General features: G+C 51.4%; 1 protein-coding gene across 2 annotated transcripts in view; it reads left to right on the top strand.

Annotated features, from left to right (window-relative positions):
- Window positions 1-8471: 8471 nt before the first annotated feature.
- SLC25A37 (solute carrier family 25 member 37) overlaps window positions 8472-15412 on the top strand; it is a 49720-nt gene continuing 42779 nt past the window's right edge. Inside the window, exon 1 of one of the 2 annotated variants that reach the window (XM_021001208.2) lies at window positions 8472-8772. In XM_021001208.2, the coding sequence (XP_020856867.1) occupies window positions 8548-8772 (225 nt within the window). In that variant the 5' untranslated portion in view covers window positions 8472-8547. The remainder of the gene's footprint in view (window positions 8773-15412) is intronic. The other variant, XM_021001211.2, reaches the window with a different exon arrangement.

The following is a 15412-nucleotide window of genomic DNA, read 5'->3' as shown; positions in this document are numbered from 1 at the left end:
ACCACCTAATACACAGTCCTGCCCACAAGGAGTTTCTATTCTTCAGGAGTGGGGTGGGAAGTGACCGCATTATAACTGGGAGGTGAAGAAGGCGCTAAAAGCCCAGTGGGTGGGGAGGAGCAATATTTTACTATGTAGCCACTGCTCTGTTTTTAACATCAGTCCTGGGGTGTCAGAGCTGAAAGGGACCACAGAGGACTTGTCCAACCCTTGCACTAGGAGGAGGAGGAGGAGGAGAAGGAGGAGGAGGAGAAGGAGGGGGAGGACTGGACCGGGCCTTATGTCCACAAACATACCATTCCAGGGGTTAGGGCAAAAAGGCCCTCTTTTACACTGGTTACTGTGGTCAAGAAGCCGTGGGAAAGATAAGGACTACTCTCAGAGTGGGGCCTGTGGGATATTAGTCTGTCTTGGGTCTTTGCTCGTCCCGCTCGACATCCCTACTGTGTCTGACGCTGCCAGCTGGCAGTGCCTGGGTCTGGATACTGGCTGGGTCTCCTGATCCTGCTTCCCCTCCTGCCTTCAGCACTGTTCCTCGCTTCCTCTGCTTTCCCAACATCCATATCAGTGGTGAGGAGGGTCCTGCAAGTCTCTGTCCTTGCGCTACATCATCTCCCCAGATAGCCTTGTCAGCTCCCCACCATTCACATGCCATACCTACGCAGATGACGCCCAAATGTGCAGCTCTTCTGAGCTCCAGACCCTCATCACTAGCCTCCTCCTAGACTTCATCGAGAGCCCCATTGATATACAAACTCAAATAATGATTTCTTGTCCAGCTTGGGACCGAGGGCTCAGCTATGGATTTACCAAGTAGCACAGGGACCCTAGAAGTAGGGGTGCTTCTGGAGGTGGCCCATCTGATGGGCTTGGGAGAACGAGTCTGGGAAAGGGGAGAGACAAGGACAAAGCCAGGGAGATGTACTTAACCCCACTGTCCTCTACAGGGAAGTCAGCACATATGGCGGCCCACGAGGTCTCTGTTTAGAGAAGCGTGCTACGCTTAAGCTGTAGAGCCACATGGAAAGAAACCCAGATTTGAAGGTAGAGGATCTCACCGGATTCTCCAGCAGTAACGTGAAGAGGGTGGATTTGTTGGCCTTGAAGTTTCCATCCCAGTCTAAACTTGGGATCCAGCTGGATGCATTCCTAACCATGCCCTCCTCATGCCAAACATGCCTCTCCTTCCCCCTACCCCCACCCTGGGATCCGGCTCTAATAGTGGGAGCTTTCAGCTTCTCCTGTCTAGAACCAGCTCTCCAGGCTAGGCTGCCCCAGCCCCCAGCCCCCCATCTTGTGTTTGCTTCCTCCGCTAGAATGTAAACTTCTGGAGAAAAAGGACTGCATCTCTAGCTCTTAGCAGACCCTAGTATGTAGTAGCAAGTGCTCAGTAAATGTTCTCTCTCTTTCTCATCTATCCATGCTTGTCAGCCACACTAAGGAACCGACATTTTATCTATCCCTCTGGCTATCCATCCATTTATCTTCTGTCCGTCCATCCACCCATCCACCCATCCAGGCAGCTAGGTAGTGCAGTAGATAGAGTACCAGGTGGAGTCAGGAAGACAAGTTCAAATCCAGCCTCAGATGCTTCCTGGCTGTGTGATCCTGGGCAAGTCACTTAACCCTGTTTGTCTCAGTTTCCCCATCTGTAAAATGAGCTGGAGAAAAAAATGGCAAACCACTTTTTATCAGGGAAACCTCAAATGGGGTCACACAGAGTCAGACACAACTGAAATGACTAAACGACGGCAATCTATCAATCAGTCTATCTATCTGTCTTTCTGTCTCCAGTTGTCTGTCCATCTATCTCTATCATATCCTCCAAGGTCCCTTCTAGAATGAACTCTACGATTCTCTGAGCAGAGGTTCATAGGCTTATGTCCCTAGAGCTGGATGGGTGGGGGAACAATTTAATTCAACAAGCATGTATTCCTCACCCAGTCTACGTCTCACATTGTACTAGGCCCTGCAGACACAAAGACACAAGGGAATCTGTCCTTGCCATCACTGAGCTTTTATTCTCCCTGTGGACAGATTCACTCATTTTGTTTTCACTAATACACAGACTATGGGCAAAGTCTAAGAGGTGGATTGGAATGGAAGTGTGAGGGGCTATGTGAGCAGTGGGGCGTGCCTGCTCCTATGCCATGTCTGATTAGAGAAGCCCAGGGAGTGCCATTATGACTGCAAACCTTGTTATCAGCCTAGCTGTGCGGAACGTGATAGTTCCTGTAGTTTACTGTGTTTGAGTCTGAATATGCTTTCCTGTGTGGCCTTGGGTAAATCACTCAACCTTTCTGAGTTTCCGTTTGCTGGATGACCTCAGGCTCAATGTCCAGAAACTTGGCGTCAGAGACTGACAGGAGCAGTAAGTCAGAGGGCATGGCCCTGTCTTCCCAGCCATGTGTGCAGCTGCTTCTAATCGGCCCCCCGGAAGCAGCGGCATCTCCTGGTCTTGGGCCTCTGGCAGGCAGAGGCCAGCGTAGACTTTCGCCTATCCATTGCTTGCATTGCCCAGCTAGGGACTTCTCCCTTCCGTTTGCTAAGGAGGTGGGATGCAGAGGAAGCAGCCAAAAAATCCAGTTTATCATACTGTCATGGACTCTAGCCTGTGCCCCCCCAAACAAGAAGAGCTCCGATGTGAAGAATTATAGCAGGTATTCACATGGTACTTTAAGGTCTGCAAAGCACTTTGGGGTTCCTCCTCTCATCAGATCCTCACTTGAGGACAAGCATTATTTTTCTCTTTCTTGGTAACCCCAGTGCTTAGGACAGTGAGTGGCACATAGGAAACACTGCCCAGTGAGGCAGCTGCTATGATGATGTATGTTTTACAGATGAAGAAACAGAGTCTTAGGAAGGTGAAGTACCAGGATTATAGAAGCACGGGTCTAGAGCTAGAGGAGACCTCAGGGCCAGCTAGGCCAACCCCTTCATTTTTACAGATGAGGAAACTGAGGCCCAGGCAGGTGTAGGAACTTGCCCAAGATCACAGAGGCAGGTCGCAGAGTTGGGATTTGAACCCAGGCCCTTTGCCATTATATCATGACCATGATGGGAGCAGCCTCAAAGCTGAAATGCTGTGTGAGGAACAGTAAAGGAGGAGGCCACTGAGAGGGCAAGCTGAGAGGCCTGGCGCGGCAATCAGGGCACCTGTTAGGCAGGTCAATCATTTATCTTCCCTGGGCCTTGTTGGGTTACTCTTTTACAGAATGGAGGAGATGGATTAGATCATTTCTAAGGTTCCTTCCAGGGCTAAAATTCCACGAATTAGGGTCTATAAACTAGGGATACTTAGACTGAAAAAGACATATGATATAATGACCTAAGATGTTATATATACAATATGATGACACGACATAATAAGATGACATACGGTATGGTATGTAGTAAGATGACAATGACAAGACATGATATGATATGACACATCTATACAATATGATGGCATGACGATGACATATATATGTCGTAAGATGGCATGCGATATTATACGTATATCATATATGACAGCTGACTTCATGTGTCTGAGGCTCTGCCCTACAGAAGAGGAATTAGACTTTCCCTCTAGAGCTTCAAGGACAGAATCGATGGGAAATAGGGAAGCAGACCTGGACTCATGATAAGGGACACCTTCCCAACAATGAGAAGGGCCCAGTAATGGAAGGGATTGCTTTGTGAGGTAGTGACTTCCCCGTCCCTTGGAAGTGTTCAAGCAGACGCCTACCAACCACAGTTCAGAGTCACTGTAGGAAGTGAGGTCAGCTGACCCTTAGGTCCTTCCCCTTGGAATTCAGGGGAAAGCAATGTAGCACAGTGCACGACATCTTTGACCTACCTGGAGTCAAGAGACCTGAGTCTGAATCCAGACTGAGGGAGGATCGTGGGAGTAGGGCAAGTTATCTAAGCTCTCATATCTGCCATTGCTTATTGGTAAAATCAGAATAAATATCTGTGTATTTCATAACTTCATCGAGGCAGTTAGGAAGTTCAGTGGATAGAGCATTGGGCCTGGAGGCAGGAAGTCCTGAGTTCAAGTTACGCGAGCCTGGGCAAATCACTTCATCACTGTCTGCCTCAGTTTCCTCATCTGTAAAATGAGAATAATAACAGATCTGACCTCGAAGGGTTGTGGTGAAGATCAGAAGAGATGGTTGTAAAGTGCTTAGCATAGTGCCTGGCACATAGTAGGAACACATATGAGGCACAATAAATGCACAGGATGGAGGAGGGATTGGCAGCAGAAAAACCAATTAGGAGATTATTGTGACAGTCAGGCAGCCATGAAGGCCTGGGCTTAAGTGGTGACCATGTAAGCGGAGTGAAGGGGACAGATGCTGTGGAGGCAGAGAGCTGGCATGACTTAACAACTGAACATTTGGGGATGCAGGAAAAAGCAGAAGATCTGACCCGAGGTTGTAAATCGGGGTGAGAGAAGGATAATTAGTTCTGTTTTGGAAATGGTGAGATTGGATACCTATGGGACATCCTTGATGATATATAATAGGCAAGTGGTGATGTGTGACTGGAGTTCAGGAGAGAGACAGAGAGAGAAGAGAGAAAAAGATACAGAAACAGAGAGAGATATACACACAGAAACAAGACAGATAGGAACAGAGAGAAGGGAAGAAGGAGAGAGAGAGAGAGAGAGAGAGAGAGAGAGAGAGAGAGAGAGAGAGAGAGAGAGAGAGAGAAGAAGAAGAAGAAGAAGAAGAAGAAGAGGAAGAAGAAGGAGGAGGAGGAGGAGAAGGAGAGGAGAGAAGGGAAGAAGGGAGAGAAGAAGGGAAGAAGAGAAAAGAGAAGGTGGGAAGGAGAAAGAGAAAAGAGAAAGGGAAGGAGAGAGAGGAGGAAAGGAGGGAGGGAAGGAAGGAGAGAAAGAAGGGAAGGAAGGAGAGAGGGAGAGACAGAGGCAGAGTGACAGACAGAGAGAGAGAGTGGGGAAGAGAGAGAGACAGAGACAGACACAGAGGCTGAATATATGGCCCTGGGAGTCATCTGTATGGAGATCATAGTGAAGCCCATGGGAGCTGATGAGACCACCAAGGGAAAAATAATTGTTGTGACAATAGCCTGCCAGCTGGTCACCTCCCCTCTGGCCTGTCATGAAGCCACTTCCCCAGTACCTGAGTTTGACCTTGTCCTCCCTCCCATGATGCTCCGGTGCTTCCCTGGTGCCTCCAGAATGAAACAGACCCTCCTGGGCTTGGCATCTGGAGCTCTTGCCAACCTGGCCTCTCCTCCCTCCACTCTCATTACACACATCCCACCTCCCAAGTTCACCCAGACTAGCTTGCTCAGGGCTCTCCATCTCCCCACTCCTGGCCTTTGCACTCACTGTTCCTCCAGCCCAAAGATGGTCATGTGATTTGCCCAAGGCCACACAGCTTGTAAATGGCAGAATCAGGACTGGAATTCAGCCCCTGTAACTCCAGGGCCTCAGCTCTTTCTGGAGTCTGGCACTCCCTATGTCTTTGAGCCTAGGCTTGAGGGATAGAGGACAAATGTGGCATTCTGGGTAAATGTCAAAGGAGAAACAAAGGCACAGACAGCAACATTGAGGGTATGTTTGATGAGTCATCCAGCTTGGCCATAACTCAGAATGTGTGAAGAGAAATGGGGGACAAAACCACTCACTGAGATGACAGAGGGCATGGAATGGCAGGCAGAAGAATTTGGCCTTCACCTTTTCAGCCATAGGGGGCCATGGAAGGCTTTGGAGTAGGAGGGCCACCGTGGGTTCTGTGCCTCAAGATCACATCAGGCTGCAGGCTACACTGAAGAAATGCATCCTTGGCATGTGCCTTCCAGGCTTCCTAAGCCCTGGAGGGGCTTTGGAAGCCAAAGTTTCTGAGTCAAAGGGACTCCTTGGGTGATTTGGAGAAGGCTTCAAACTCCCAAGAGCAATCATTGTACATGAATAAAATAAAATACATAGGATTATCAAAGGTGAGTCAAAAAAGATATAATTTTTTGGTTCATAATCGACGTTCACAGTCTCTGGGTTAGGACTTCCAGACTGGAGGTTTTCTCAGGTCCCTTCCAGCTCTGTGAGCCTATGTGCAGAGCAGGCACTTAATAATTTTTTATTTGTTCAATGAATGACTGAACTGCAGAGCCAAAGTTTGCCCCATCAACTAGGCTCTTATTGGAGAGAGTGGGAAACAGGGCAACAATCACTTGCTCCCCGCCAAAAGGAGCCATCCCCCAAGAAAGAGATTTCCAGCTCAGAATACTGCAATGTTCTGGACACTGCTGTTGGCTGGTAAGCTAGAAGGAAAGTACTTTTGTAACACCTACTATGTGGCACGCACTATGCTATGTGCCTTTTTTAAAAACAAATATCTCATTTGATTCTCAGAATAACTCTTTGAAGTAGGTACTGTTATTACTCCCATTTTACAGTTGAAGAAACTAAGGCAAACAGAGGTTAAATGACTTGTCCAGGATCACCCAGCTAGTATGTGTCTGAGGCCACATTTGAACTTGGGTCTTCCTGACTACAAGATGGGCAACTACAGTAGAAGGCAGTCTGGAACTCATGCTGTCAACCATAAGCAGGCCACAGAATCTCACATCCCTAGAAACCCACCTGGAATGGGGTGTCTTGTACATTTTGACAAGGGTGGGGTGAGAGGAGGTTGGTGCATGACTGCTGCCTGAAAGGGATGATGTCTAAGAAGCCTCCCAGCTGTGATTCATTGATTGTATCCTTTTCTTTATCTGGGAGCTCCCAGAAAGGGAAGGGCATGGGTGGGGTGGCAGGCCAGTGGATAAGACTACTGGAAAGGACTGTAAGGGTCCTCTAGTCTATTCCCCCCTTTTCCCAGACACTGTAGACACACTATGTCATACTAAAAAAGGATCTTAGCACATGGAACGTTAGAAGGTCTAGACTGGAAAGGCCCACAGAGGTCATGCAATCCGACCCCTATTTTAAAGAGGGGATGACATGCCACGTGCAATCAATAAGTGCATATTGCATTGACTATGTGGGGACAAAGTACGATGCTGGGCACTGAAGCAAAGGGAGAGAAGGAACTTACATGCTAGGAGGGAGACAACATACACATAATGAGCGCCTACAAAAGTGGATACAAACTAGATACAAAGTAACCTTAAGAGAGTCTAACCCTTAAGAGGGGGAAAAAAAGGGAGAGCTTGGGGTCTAGGGAAATCCGTTTGGCAGCTGAGGGGAGGATGGAATGGAGTGAAACACCACCCAAGTAGTAGACTTGGAGTCAGAAAGACCTGAGTTCAAATGAGACCTCAGATGCTTACTAGCTATGTGACCCTGGGCAAATCACTTCACCCTGTTTGCCTCAGTTTCCTCATGTGTAAAATGAGCTGGAGAAGGAAATGGCAAACCAGTCCTGTATCTCTACCAAGAAAACTCCAAATGGGGTCATGGAGAGTCAGACATGACTGAATAACACAAAGGCCCACCTAACCTCTCAGCTTCAGTTCCTCATCTGCAAGATGGGGATAACAATGGCACCTGCCTTAGTACATACCAAGGGTGCTTGGCACAGGGTAGGAACTTTTTAAGTGCTACTTGGCTAGCTGAGTGACCCAGTAAGCACCAGGGGCGCTCTCCCCTGTCCTGGTAGCCTCAGTTTTCCTGGGCTGTAAAGTGGAGATAATACCCTTAGGCCCCTACCTCACAGTGTTATTGTAAAGCTCGGATGAGATAATGTGCCCAAAGTGCTTTGCAAACTCTATAGAAATGTCAGCTGTTGGCACAATTCAGGGGCCTGGGTAAGGCTGGATTGGGCATCTGTCCCAGTATGGATCACGTTAGGGGGAGTGGAAGCTTCCATCAGTGGAAGCGTGGAAAGCGCGCAGGCCTCGCGCCTCGAGACAAATGGAGGACGGACAGGAGGCGCTGCGGGCTGGCTCCCTTAGGATAGGGGCTGCCACGGAGCCCCCCACCCTCGGGGCCGGGCACGGATGGGCACGGCCGCGTTGGCGCCTCTCCGAGTCCCGAGCACCGTGGCTCACGCAACAGGCCGTCCTTGCAACTTTTCTCCAGTGCGGGCCTCTGGAACGTGAGGCTGCGGAGCAAGGCTGGCTTTGGAAAATCCTCCCGGCCCGGGCTGGGGCTCTCCCAGCTGGAGGCCGCCTCTCGTGGACACCCCAGTCCCCCGCCGGGCCGTGCACGCGCGCCCTTCCCAAGGGAGCGAGGGAGGAGCGGGAGGAGGGCACCCCACCCTCGCCTCCCCTCCCCTACCCTAAGAGCACCCCGAGCTCGCCGCCGCACCCCCTCCCCCAGCCGCTGCCCGGCTGCCTGGAAATGTGTAGAGGAGCTGTGACGTCAAAGAGGGGCGGGCCCCCGCGGCCGGCACGCCAATGGGGCGGTGCGGGCCGGCCTCTCCTCGCTGGGGATTGGCGGCGGCCCCTCCTCCCGGCCGCGCTCCCCCTCCCCGCCATGACGTCAGGCGGCGCTGCACCCGGAGGTGGGACCCACTTGAGGAGTGAAGTTTTTTCTCCGCCCGCTCGGCTCCGCTGGCCCTCCTGCTCCCACGCCTCGGCCCCGGCGGCGGCGGGCGGATGGCGCTGCGCCGCGGCGGCGGCGGCGCGGGGAGCCCAGCTGCGGGGCTGAGGATGGATGGGGACGCCCGCGAAGGCGGCGGCGGCCCCGGCGGCGGCAAGGAAGCGGGCGCCGAGGACTACGAGAACCTGCCCACCAGCGCCTCTGTCTCCACGCACATGACAGCTGGGGCCATGGCCGGGATCCTGGAGCACTCAGTCATGTACCCCGTGGACTGCGTGAAGGTGAGGCTCCGCGAGCACGCCTGGGCACCCGGGAACCCCCGGTGCGAGCACGCCGCGAGCCTGCCCGGCTTGCCGGTGCTGCTAGCCGGCGTGCGCGCGTGACTGCTGCCGGGGGCTTCCGAGTCTGGGGGCGTCCCGTGCCGGGGAGCGCCCCATCCCGGCCACGTTCCAGCCTGGGGACCTTTCATCTCGGGGGGCGTTCCACCCGGGGAGCGGGGAGGAGCGTGCTGGGCCGCCGCCGCCGCAGTCGCCGGGCTGGCTGTGCCCTCCTCCCCGCCCCTCGGAGCCGGGGATGGCGCGCGCCATCGGAGCCCTCTTCCTTGTCCTGGAAGGGCTCGGCCCGCCCCCTAGTCCGGAGCTAGCACATTTCTCCCAGAGTGGGTGTGTGCAGCCTTTTGGGGGGAGGGGGAGCAGACTATTACTCCCGAGTATGGGTCGCTGCCCTTAACGTGCGTTTCTGCGCTCATCAACTTCCCGCCCCCTAACTCCCCCCTGCCCAAAGAGTCATTCCGGTACCCACAAGGGTGCCCCTGTGCGCAGGGAGCTTGCATGGCAGAAACTTGCATCCGCTGCCCCTTCCTTTTCCGTCCATCCGGCCGGCAGGCTCTCTCTGCCCGGGAGAAAGGGGGCCGGTCGCCTCAGCTTATTTTTTGTTATTTTGCTGAGGGTGCCCTGGCTTTGAGCTAGCGAGGAGGGCAGCCTCTTCTAGGACGTGGCAGCTGCCGGCCTCCCTAGGTAGGCTCGGGCCCCTTCCCAGCCTCCGGTGCCGAAGACCGCGAGGCAGGCATTCCCGGGATAGTGAAGCTGATAGGGTCGGGGCCAGATTCCAGGTGGAGGACAGGAAACTGCCGGATTCAACTCCCTCCGAGGGCAGAAGGGCCCCGGGAGAGTTGTAGGTTTTTTTCTCCCTCCAGATCATTTAAACACTCACGTGGAGAAAGTGGGGGCTGGGAAGGGTTCCCTGTTGGGAGTTCTGGGGGGGTTTTGCTGTGTGAGACAGCGGTGGATGTGGAGTCAGGATCAGACAGCTATCGAGTTCTGGACCTGCCATTAACCCAGCTGGGCCCTAGCCTACCTGTGTGACCTTGGGCAAGTCACTTCTCTGTGCTTTAACCACCCCCCCTCCTATGAGGAAAGAAAGGAGTAGAAGATGGTTTTTGAGGCCTCTTCTATTTAGACCCTGGAGCCACAAGGGACACCAGAGGACATGGAGTCCACCTTCTTATCTCACAGGGGAGGAGATGGAGGACCAGGGAGCTTAAGTCACTTGTCCAAGGTCACACAGGTGGTGGCGGCTTCTTGGGCTCCACAGCCAGACACCTGTTCCTTCTCTGCCATGCTGCCCATGGGGCGCTGGGGGTGGTTAAGAGTTTAGCTACAAAGAGGTCCTTGCCTCATTGGGTGTGCAGGGCTCTGTAAGGATAAGGCATTGTTAAACTCATGCCCCTTTATTTGTGTTGTAGATTATATACTCTTTGAGGCAGGAAGTCTCATTATTTCTTTCTGTCCTGGGTACCTGACACGTAGTAGGTTCTTAATAAATGGCTGTTGAATTGAAGTGGGCTTCTAGGGTTTCTCACTATCGGGCAGTCTCCCGGGTATCCTCAGCAGAACGATTCTGGCCAGGACAGCAGCGATGATGCCCACTTATTTCCACCAGCTCAGTTGGGTCCAATGAGGGCTTTAGCGCAGGGGGCCCTAAGGTTCCCTTGCAGCCCTATCTATGATCTGCTGATCCTAGGGTTTGGGACAGGGTCTGACACATGGCAGGTAATGATTCATAAATGTATTAGTTGAGGGCTGATACTTCTCACCCAAGGGTTAGGGGACTGGTCCTGTCTGCTCAATGTTTGCTGGTCGGGGCTGGGAAATAGAGAGCATATTCACTGGGGAGAGGCAGTGTGGCCCCAGCCTGGCCTTGGGCAAGGGTTTTTGTCCACAAGGATCATAGGGCTACAGATAGAAGGGACCTTAGGCCAACCTCATCAGATTACAGATGAGGAAACTAAGTGACTTGCCCAGAGTCACAGCTGTAATTGAAAGAGCCGAGAGATGCTGGTCTGTCCCCTAGACAAGGGTTCTTTGCTGCAGCTGAGTCTAGGACTCCAGCCTGTCCCCTAGTCCAGGGCTCTCCCCTGCCGCTCCCAGCCTCGTTCAGTTGCCGAGGATACAATTTCCCCTCCTTCCCCTTGTATCCCACCAGTCTCTCTATTAGAGAGAAGAGCCCTTCCCTGTCTTAGGTTGCCAAGGTGTCCTGAGTGTGTAGGACGTTATAATTGGGGGCTGTTGGGAGGGAACTGAGATCTAAGACTTAGAAGACCTTGGTTCCAGTCTCAACTCTGCCAGTTAATTGGCCTTATAACCTTAAAGGGGGGGAAGGGGGAATAATAGCATTACTGCTTTCATCCGTGATTATTTCATCTCTAAAATGGGGATGAAATTCCTGTACTGTCTCTACCCCAGGGGTGATGTGCATATCAGAGGAGGCTGACAGGAACAGTCCATTGTAAAGAGCTATGCAAAAAACCCCCATTTTTTTTTAAACTGCAAATGAGATCATGCCTGCCAGGCCCTTTGCCCATCTCCCCAAGAGCTGTAGAATACCAAGAAGCCCTCCCTTAGGAAGAGGTCCGTACATCACAAGAGCGAAGCTTGCCACTTTGCAGGCCATGCTCCCACGTGCTTCGATGAAGGCTGGGGGACACACCTGAGCCCAGGGTGGTTATCTGAGTATGCCTCAGACCTGGAGCCCCATCCTCCTTAGCTTTGGCAACCTGGTGCCTCTATCTAGTCACTGCAGGTAACAGTGTCTCCATGTCTGCGGGGTGAGTTTGGCCTCAAACAAACACACAGAAGTAGAATTCACAGGCTCTTTTTTGGGGAAAGCCCTACCATGTGGGACATTTGATCTGCCTTCCTTCCGTTCCTGGTTCTCACCCCGTTCTTCTTTATTTGGATGCCTCATTAATACCTTCCTGTAGGTGTTGGTATATTTGTATCCAGTTGTTAACTGTGCTTTTCAGAGGATTCTCTGCAGAGATTTTCAGGACCTGGAAATGGAGGCCACCTTGGGAGGAACAGTGGACCCCAGGAGTCACAAGACTTGGGTTCTAATGCTGGTCCTGCTCTTATCCCAGTGTGTGACCCAGACAGGGCCAAACCCTTCCTCTCTCTATCAAGGTCCTTCACCTTTTAAAGTGAGCCTGTTAGACATAGACGATGATGATTTACAAATATTATCTCATTTTATCCTCAAAAAAACCCTGGGAGGCAAATTGTTGCTATTTTGATCCCAGTTTTACAGATCAGGAAACTGAGACTCAGAGAGGGGTAGAGGCTTGCCCAAGGTCACCCAGCTGGTGAGGGCCTGAAGGGAGATTCTGGTCTCTGTTCTTCCAAGCTGAGAGGTCTCCCCTCCCCACCCCCTACAGCACAGCTCAAACCCAGAGCCTTTACTTTCAGCCTCAGCAGCCCTTCAGCTCTGAGTGTTTTCCCACACCTCCCACTTCCCTAATTGTCTGCCACTGGATTTCAGAATTGAGAGGTGATGTGGTCTGCTGGGTAAAGTTTGGGGCTTGGAATCAGGGAGACCTCTGGTACTTGATAGCTTTGTGACCACAGGTAAATCATTTCCTTTCTGAGCCTCAGTTTCCTCATTTGTAAAATGAGATGGTTGGGCTGGATGGCTTGTGAGGTCCCCCCAGCACCAAATCTCTCTGATCTTATAAGACATGGATTCTGTTCTGGCCTCAGTCACTTTCTGTCTAGGTGACCATGGTCACAAGTCTCTGAGCCCCAACTTTCTTATCTGTAAAGTGGGGACAAATGCCAGTCTGCCTCAGGGTTGTGAGGATCAAATGAGGTGAATGGAGACAAAGTACTCTATAGAAATATAATCTTATTATTAGGCAGCTGGCCTAGGCAGTGCCCCAGTTAGAGCAGTGGCTGAATTCATTGTCTAGGTCCCCACAAGCTCCTCCAGGCCCCCAGCTCAGGTTGAGGCGGGGCTTCATTATGCCCTCCCTCTCCCCTGTGCCAGGGTTGGGCCGGGGGTTGGGGAGCATCTCGAAGTATTGCCCAGGGTTCCTCTGGGCCGCAGGGTGTCAGTTTGGACTGGTGGACTCTGCTGTTCCAAGTCAGGAGTGTGTGAGGGAGAGTGGGGCCAGAATGCCAGGTGGGTGGAGGAGGAAATTCCAACCAGATTAGGCACACCACACAGAGTCCGTGCTGGTCCCTGAAGCAGCGGCAGCAGCGACGGCAGCAGGGAGAGAGGGCAAAAGGAATCTTCAGGATGGTGCTCTCCTTTTCCTTCCTCCTACCCCAGGCTCCCACCAGGGGTGACAGGGATAGGCTGAAGAGGCCTCCCACCTGCCTCTCTGGACACTTGGACTTAATGGGCTTCTGGGCAGAGAAAACTGAAGTTTGGGAGTTAGAAGGCCTGGCGAGGAATCCCTGCTCTTTTTCCTGTTCCTCGTGGGCCCTTTCTGTTGCTTAGGTCTCAGTTTCCCTATATGTAAAACGAGAGGGTTGGGTTAGATAGCCTTTAAAGGGCCCTTTTGGTTCTGCAGCCTGTGACCCAGGCCTTCCCTTGTCTGGGCCTCAATTTCCAGGTTTGTAAAATGAGGAGGTTGGACTCAGTGACCTCTGAGGCCTTTTCTGGTTTCAGATGCCATGAAGTTGGCTCCCCTGCTGAATGGCAGGACTGGATGTCTTTTTCCTTCTCAGGATTCAGTAATGTAGGGTACTTTGGTGGTAGGACAGTTAGGATCATGAGGAGTGCTGCTGCCCACAGTAGCAGAGGGGCCAGAATTCTGTAGTTGGGGTCAGGAAGACCTGGGTTGGAATCCCGCCTTGGATTCTACTAATGGTACCTTGAGTAAGTCATTTTCACTTTTTGTTTTTGTTTTTTAGGCAGTTGGGGTTAAGTGACTTGGTCAGGGTCACACAGCTATTAAGTGTCTAGTGTTTGGTCTGAGGTCAGATTTGAACTCAGGTCCTCCTGACTTCAGGGCTGGTGCTCTATCCACTGTGCCACCTAGCTGCCCCCATTTTCACTTTTAAGGAACCTTTTTCCTCATTTGTAAAATATTGTAGTATCTGCCCTCTCCTACTCCTACCCCTGTTTTTGAGGCTAATGAGGATGATAGCTATAAAGGACCACAGAAATATTTTAGTCCTGTGTCCCCCAACCCCCCATCTTCCCACAATTGGACAGCTTAGGGAAGGAGAAAAGTGACTTGGCCAGGGTCACTTAGGTAATTCCCTCTGTGGAGCTACGTGTCAGAGGTGTGGGATTTGAATTTACGTACTCTTACCTCATCTGCTGCCTCTGGAGTCAATACCGGTAAATAACACAAATCTTTCAGCCTTGTAAACTCAAAGTTGGGATTGTATTCCTTCTCTTCCTTCCAGGTTTCTTCTGCCCTTGCAAAAACAGTACGGGGGGCAGCTAGATGGCACAGTGGATAGAGCACTGGCCCTGGAGTCAGGAGGACCTGAGTTCAAATCTGGCCTCAGACACATGATACTCACTAGCTGTGTGACCCTGGGCAAGTCACTTAACCCCAGTTGCCTGGCCAAAAATGAATAAAAACAAACAAAAACCAAAAATAAAGTAAGGCCCTACATCTCCAATCTTGGAGCAAAATTATACTGTTTCTCTGCTCTCCCATCCCTCCACCCCCAGTCTTTTTTCTCTTCCTTTTTATTCCCAAATAGAAAGTCATGGAATCTCAGAGACAGAAGAGATCTTAGTATGATTATCTAGTCTGTTCCCTTCATTTTACAAGAGAAGAAACTGAGGCCCAGAGATGGTGTATATCATAGGATTAGAATAGAATTAGAACTGGGAGGGTGGTTGAGGTCATCTGATCCCATCTCCTTGAGCTCATGGAGTCAGTTTGCCATGTTACTGCTAACAGCTGGAATGAGCACCCAGGTTTTTTTAACTCAGTATGACAACATTCCTTTCCATGGTTAAAGCCTCGAGGAGTGTGGCTTCCTGGTGTGGTGATTGAGGGGCTGCCTCTTCTGTAACTTATTTAATCCCTTGCCTCCCTTCTGTCACAGGACCAGAGGGACCAGAGACCTAGGGTAGGAAGGGACCTCTGGGGCTATCTAGACTGACTCCTTTGTTTCATTGGCCTGTTTATTCTGGCTGTCCTGTTTGTGACAGGATAGCACTGGAAGGATCAAAGTCTTGGAGAGTTGGCTCTTTTGACACTTGGGCTATCCCTGAGATCATGCGATTTAGAGAATCTGTTCTAAACTCTCCTTAGTTGACTGATGAGGAGTAGGAGTAACTTGGCTAAGGTCACATGGCTAGTTTTGATTCCAAATCCAGGGATGGGGAGGCTGTGGGGGAGCTGGGAGCAGGGGCAGAATTTAACCCTGACTTGGCTGGTGCAAAAGGAAACAGGTTCTGGGATGAGCAGGAGGGATTTTCTGGGATTAGGCTGTTTGTCTGGGAAGCATATGGTTCAGGAAAGTTAGTGGCGCTGTGGTGGTAAGTCAGTACAATGGGTGCCACTGGAGTAGGGAAGGAAGGGTGTTAGGTAAATAGACCACGTGTGTTCATAACCTTCCTCAGGCCCCATCCCACATTCTTAAGGCTCTTGGTGGATCATGGATTTGACTCAGA

Source organism: Phascolarctos cinereus, unplaced genomic scaffold, assembly GCF_003287225.1.
Source record: "Phascolarctos cinereus isolate Bilbo 61053 unplaced genomic scaffold, phaCin_HiC Scaffold_2;HRSCAF=192, whole genome shotgun sequence".
NCBI classification, from domain to species: Eukaryota; Metazoa; Chordata; class Mammalia; order Diprotodontia; family Phascolarctidae; genus Phascolarctos; species Phascolarctos cinereus.
This window is presented reverse-complemented; position numbering and strand designations above follow the sequence as displayed.